Source organism: Parambassis ranga, chromosome 10, assembly GCF_900634625.1.
Source record: "Parambassis ranga chromosome 10, fParRan2.1, whole genome shotgun sequence".
Lineage (NCBI taxonomy): Eukaryota > Metazoa > Chordata > Actinopteri > Ambassidae > Parambassis > Parambassis ranga.
The window spans coordinates 10,659,415-10,666,331 of record NC_041031.1 but is presented as its reverse complement, the minus strand read 5'-3'; the positions used below and the strand labels follow the sequence as shown (position 1 = coordinate 10,666,331).

General features: G+C 36.5%; 1 protein-coding gene across 1 annotated transcript; it reads right to left on the bottom strand.

The window, feature by feature from the left end:
- Window positions 1-1,017: 1,017 nt before the first annotated feature.
- LOC114442662 (uncharacterized) lies at window positions 1,018-6,044 on the bottom strand. The gene is made up of 9 exons (XM_028416422.1): window positions 4,394-6,044; window positions 4,244-4,267; window positions 4,053-4,141; window positions 3,872-3,898; window positions 3,726-3,764; window positions 3,498-3,638; window positions 3,230-3,304; window positions 2,394-3,112; window positions 1,018-2,357 (listed from the first exon to the last, which is right to left on the bottom strand). The coding sequence occupies exons 2-9, from the start codon at window positions 4,247-4,249 to the stop codon at window positions 1,714-1,716; spliced, it is 1,740 nt and encodes a 579-aa protein (XP_028272223.1). The 5' UTR covers window positions 4,250-4,267; window positions 4,394-6,044; the 3' UTR covers window positions 1,018-1,713.
- Between the last annotated feature and the right edge of the window lie 873 nt (window positions 6,045-6,917).

The following is a 6,917-nucleotide window of genomic DNA, read 5'->3' as shown; positions in this document are numbered from 1 at the left end:
AGCTCCATATGAAAATATGTGTGTGTGCTGGCACAATGGTACCTAACACCGTTGTGTATCGGTAAATAAACTACTAATAAAGGAAGTGTGTTTAGGCTCACTTTATACAGCGCACACCTGATTGAACAGTGCCACAGAGGAGTGGGAGGCTGATACAAGTTGAACAGAAACCCTTTATAAACTGTTTGTCATGACCGTTTCACAGAACGTTCTAAATGAAGTCTGATGAGTACTTCACCGTTACTCAGTGGGCTAGGACAGTATAATATGACAGATATGTTTGATGTCTGATGAATGAAAGTCACCTTGCAGCCTCAGAACTGTACTAAAATTTAAAAACTGTATGAATCCTAAGGTGTTGGACACATGTGTGATCTTATGTTCCTACTGGAAGATGTGGAGCTAGCAATTTTTAGTTCAACAGTTCACAATTTCAGTTCTGTCAAATATCCATATCAGTACAACAGTCATTTATATTTACCACAGTTTAAATATTTTCTCAGCAAAATATGTTTTTACGCCAGAGTCAAGTTGTGGTTGGTAACTTTGTTGAGGACTGAATGACTTTTCCTGTTTAGTCTTGGAAAAAAACAATAACAAAGTGACATAAACTGTATTTATTTTGTATTACAAAAATGTACAAAGTATACACTTAAATACAACATGTCAATGTAATCACATCAGGTTAATTGCTTTACAGCAATCAAACTAATTATAGTAAACAGGGTAAATAACTAAAGTTTAATTGCTTTACAGCAATCAAACTATAGTAAACAGGGTAAATAACTAAAGTTTAATTGCTTTACAGCAATCAAACTATAGTAAACAGGGTAAATAACTAAAGTTTAATTGCTTTACAGCAATCAAACTATAGTAAACAGGGTAAATAACTAAAGTTTAATTGCTTTACAGCAATCAAACTAATTATAGTAAACAGGGTAAATAACTAAAGTTTAATTGCTTTACAGCAATCAAACTATAGTAAACAGGGTAAATAACTAAAGATTAATTGCTTTACAGCAATCAAACTAATTATAGTAAACAGGGTAAATAACTAAAGTTTAATTGCTTTACAGCAATCAAACTATAGTAAACAGGGTAAATAACTAAAGTTTAATTGCTTTACAGCAATCAAACTAATTATAGTAAACAGGGTAAATAACTAAAGTTTAATTGCTTTACAGCAATCAAACTATAGTAAACAGGGTAAATAACTAAAGTTTAATTGCTTTACAGCAATCAAACTAATTATAGTAAACAGGGTAAATAACTAAAGATTAATTGCTTTACAGCAATCAAACTATAGTAAACAGGGTAAATAACTAAAGTTTAATTGCTTTACAGCAATCAAACTATAGTAAACAGTAAATAACTAAAGTTTAATTGCTTTACAGCAATCAAACTAATTATAGTAAACAGGGTAAATAACTAAAGTTTAATTGCTTGGCAGCAATCAAACTAATTATTCCATTCCCCACCCTAATCTCATACCAGATTCTACCTCACTTATGCACTGTAACTCAGTGGGCTGGGGATCAGTGACCCTCCAGAAATCCCTGAATGTGCTCCCGAGCATACCACGTTCACCACCACACTAACATTAAAACAATGGGCTCTCTAAGCAGAACCCATTGTCTAAATCCTGACAGGGGAATGGCCTGCTTAATAATGAAAAAAACTTATAGCCTTTTTATATTATTGAGAATCAGAAGTCTAAACTGTAACCAGCTCAAAGTTTGGACCTCTTTTTAAGACACTGGAGGTCAGTTTGTAGTGTTCTTCTGGGTGTTCTTCTGGGATGAAGCACAACTGTAAACAGCTGTTTTCACCCAAAATAAACTGATTCAGTGTTAGTAAAATATGAGTGATCACACGGTTTGCTTGAGATGTAGCAGAAGGAAACATTTTCTTTTCTACACGTTTTGAAAAGTTTTCAATTTTCTGTTTTAAGGTTTCTAAATCCTTGAACAGGTTATCGGTTGCAAGACCTGTTGCAATCATGTTTTTAGCTTCTTCATAAAGTATCTTTGAATCACTAATTTGATTCTCAGCTTTTGGATCAAAGTATTCTGCACATTTTTTAAAATGTGTGTTCAAATTTTCAATTTTTTTTGACATGGAATACAGTAGGGATTTTATTTTTTTAGTTCTTTTTTTCAACATGTCCCCAGCTATTTTAATTTCTTTCCACGTCAGTTCTTTTTGGAAGATCTTAAATTCATCGATCTGAATGTCTTTTTGCTGTTGGTTTATACAACATTCCAGACCATTAAGACTTTGTGAAACCTTTTGAATATGGCATTTCATTTCTTCGGTTTGTTTCTGAAAGTCTTTTGTCCATTCCTTGATATTTTGCATAACTATGAAATTTATCTTCAAAAACACCGACTGCAGATGGACTTCTGCCTCTTTAGTTTTTGTCTCCAGGTTATTCCACGTCACAATGAAGTCACTCCAGTCAAGTGGAGGGAGAGTGCAGATTTTGGAGATGTCAGACCATGTGAGGTCTTTAAAAATGTTTGGGGTAACTGGTCCCCAGTATTTCGTAAATCCGACCTGAGTAAAGACATTATATTTTTTGTGCCACTCAAATGCTTTTTTCAAAATTAGATAAAAGCAGCATAAAAAGGAAGTACGTTCTCGTTTTAGACAGGGGCTGTTGTATGTGTAAATGAAAATATCCACCCTTTTGTTCTCTAGTTTTTCTGAATTATCTTTTAAATATGTATTGATTTGATCAACTAATCGTTCCTCACAGTGTTTTGATCCAGAATCTTTGTTTTTTTCTCTGAATATGGGTTTTTCTGCATAAAAAGCAACATATGCAAAATTGTCCATAAAAACCAAAGCAACCGCATGTTGATTTTTCCTGTCATGGCACTTCAAGTCCGTATTACGGTACTGTACAAGATAGCGCCACTTTTGGCTTAAGTTATTATTCATGTTGTTGATGTTTGGTAAACAAAAATTGGAATCCATTTGAATGATCTTCTGTTGAAAAAGGTTCAAGTGGTCCTGGTTCAGTTTGACAGTAACCACTGTAGTAGGGGTCTCTCCATCAGAGAAGGAGCCACAGCGGATCTCACTGTGCTGTAGGATGTCCTGTATGTCTCTGTGTATGTGTGATAGTTCTTTAGTATTAGACGACTTATTTGAGACATGTAAATAAAATGTAACACAGATAGGTAAAAATGACTAAGAGCCATTGACATATTCTCTTAACACTTACATTTTGATGGGGAAGCACCAATTGATCTTCATGGGGCGGTCACTTGATGGATCAACACAGAAGGATTCCACACAACTAGATGAGGACAAAAATGTGGACAAACATGTGATTGTCTCCTCCCACCCTCTCCTACACTATAACCAGCTCCCCTCTCCCTCCTGACCACACACTCTCTAAACTTGTCGACTTCTACAACCATATTCTATCCACCTGCCTCAATCAACTTGCCCCTCTCAAGACACTAGATTAGATTATCTGTAATACTCACAATTTATGTTGGAAGGTAACTTTTGTATACAGAGGAGTGTTACTGGTTGAGGTCCTGTTGCACAAGACGCCTTCATCATCTTGCTTAACGATGTGCTGTGATATACGTTTGGATGAGGGTTCCTCAGTGTTGGGTGAGCCACTGGATGGTGAAATTATGAGAACAATAATTTAAATGTTAAATAGGAGATATTGACATACAAATAAAATGTGTTTTTTTAATACTTACATCCTTTTCAGATGTTCAGGATTGCAGGAAAAGGAGTCCCTAGAGGGTGAAACTTATTAATTGGAGGAATACATATTTATAGTATAATATAATATAAAGATGTGCAATTAAAACATTTTCAAAAAATACTTGTAAAAAAGTAATACTTGTTTTCAGGAGAGGTTTTGTCCAGGCTGGACAGGAATAAGGAAAAGATAAATAAAAAAAATATTAGATTATTGCAGTATAGGAAATACCTTAAATTATGTTAACGTAAATAAGTTGTTAGTAGAAAATATGAGCATGTAAAATATAGATGATAGTTCATTCATTCATTTTAGACAGTACTTTTGTGTAACAGCATGCTGCATCTCAGTGGAGCCATTTGTTGACATTTCTCCTCTCCGAACAGTTTCTTGATCTTTGCTTCTGTTCAACTTGAAAGCAAGGTAAAAAGGATTAATCATCAAACACAAGTGTAAGTGTAATCAACATCTTTCCTTAGATACTCTCTGGAATAATTTAAAGGTCATGGTTACCTGCATGATGCGAACAGGAAGGCACTGGAGAGACAAATAGATTAATTTGATAAAGGTACATATTAATATCAATAGTTAAGATTACAAAAAAACCCAAACAAAAAATGAATAAATAAAATAATAATAAAAAAAACAGGAGAATCATCTTACCTGTCGTCTTCTCAACCTAATCCCCCGAGGGTAGGCAAAGTTCGCAGTTCAGAAAAATTGAAACGTCAAAATGCTATTTTTAACGCTTTTCACAGGCGAGGTTTACCCACCCTAAGATGCATCATACTGAACTGCCTTTATATACACTGTGACAGATCCTCCCCTTGGCCAATCATCTTTGATGTTTTGTTGTCACCTGACAAAGTATCACTTAGGAGGTGGAATGTTGTTTGTCAAGATTAAAATATTTTTTATTCATGTTATTGTCTTGTAAAGACATTGTCTCTCTCACCAAGTGACGATACCCAAAACACATGCCCATCATTGTCTAAGGGGTCCACTGCTCTCCATATTTTATTGATAAATTCATTGTTAACAGAAAGTCTATAGCTTGTTGCTGCAAATTAGTGTCTGTTCAAATGTGACTGTAATTATAACTGTAATCAATAATATTGATTTACATTGATCATTTTTATGTTGTTTTGTTTTTAATGTATTCCACTATGTAATGAATGAAGATTTTCAGCTTGAATATTTCTCTTATTGAGACCTAGGATGCATTTTAGTTTTCCCTTTATTAAAGTAAAGATTTGGGAGTCAATCTAAACAGAAACAGAAGGTGACAGATAATGTAGACTGCAGGCCCGTAGTGCATCTGTGGGTGTGTGTGCCCACACACAACAATAAGCTAGGGAATGCTGTCAGTCCTGAATGATGTAACGAGAAGAGCAGCAGGGACATTTCAGGTAAATCACATGATCACATTATAATTGCCAGCATGCAAAAAGGCCACAGCTGAGAAACTGATTCAATCAAGTTCAATCAGAATATCTGTATTGTTTCAGTCATTATGGGAGCTTCAGTCTGACCCTGAGAGCTTGAGCATTCACCTAACCTCACATAATTTCACTAGCAGAGGTTTGTTAATGACACAAAGCTCACACAAGCTGAGGTGTAAATGGTATTCAAAGTGTCTGAGGAGGGATATCAGGATTGAGTGATGCGGTATCTTGTTTAGAGTTACGTGGTCCATCATTGATGGCCTCCTTCCCTTCACTTTCTATCTGTCTTTAATGGAAACATCCTAAATAGAGAACACCAAACAGGCCAGTGCTATTATTTCATGAAATCACACTTCATTCACTGAACCTTTGTTTAATAAGTAACCTGGAAACTCCCTATTAAGAAAAGAAACATCTCCACCCACACACAGTCGAGGGACATTCTCTCATCTGGTGATCAACAGTTATTCATATTGAACTGAATGCTTTCAGATTTGTCGACCAGGTGATAATATAACAGACCTGATCATGAGTTCAAGGCTTGTGGAATAAACACATAGGCCAGCTAGACCAGAAAAATAGAGTCCTGCTCGTCTCAGCATAACACACACTGAGCCTTATTTATTATTCTTCTGCTGCTTTGTGATTAAAGTCTCTTTTTTGTCTGCTGTTATGGCCGTTTAGTTTTAGGGTTTTGCAGTTAGAAAGTTTTTTAGCTTTATATTAACAAAGCTCAGGTTTTGTTGGATTTTTTTGCCTTTTGTGTCTGCATTTAAGTCCTTCCACTCTGAGCTCAGACCCTAACAGACCAACAACTTCTCAGAACAGTTCCTATACACTGCTCAAAAAAATAAAGGGAACACTTCAACAACACAATGTAACTCCAAGTCAGTCACACTGCTGTGGAATCAGCCTGTCCAGTTAGGATCAACACTGATTGTGAATCAGTTTCAGCTGCTGTTTAAATGGAACAGACAACAGGTGGAAATGAGGCAGTTATCAAGACAGCCCTATAAAGGAGAGGTTCTGCAGGTGCTGACCACAGACCATCTCTCTGCTCTCATACTTTCTGCCTGATGTTTGATCACTTTTGCATTTTGTTAGTGCTCTCACCCCTAGAGGTAGCATGAGGCGGTGTCTACAACCCACACAAGCTGCTCAGGCAGTGCAGCTCATCCAGGCTGGCACACCAATGAGAGCTGTGGCAAGAAGGTTTGCTGTGTCTGTCAGCACAGTGTCCAGAGCATGGACGAGATTTTTAATAATTTAGACGCCGCTCAGCCTGGTCCCATCCAGCTCAGTCTGCGCCCATCAGAGCACTTGCTCGCCAGTTTAACATGCATTAAACAGGGTGAAGTTGCACAGGTTCACTTACACTCTGTTGGTGTGTACGGTAAGTCTCATTTCAAGCCATTTATTTGTGCAGACTACATGTTAGTGGCTTTTCAGAGTGGAGCTGGCAGTTTAGGCCAGTCACGATAACAGATTTTGCTGGGCGATTATTTGCCAAGAGAAATGATTGTGATAAGCAATAATATTGTCGTTTTCAGACCATGTTCAACTAATATAATGATAACGACATGTAATGCAAGTACACCCTTTCAAAGATCAATAAACTTTAATTTCTAAAGAACATTTAACACTGGAGAGGTCCCCCATCATCAGCATGTCATGAGCAACAGAGAGCCAAACAAAACGCACTCTCTACCTGGGAGTGGGTTCACCTGTATGCACGTGTCTGC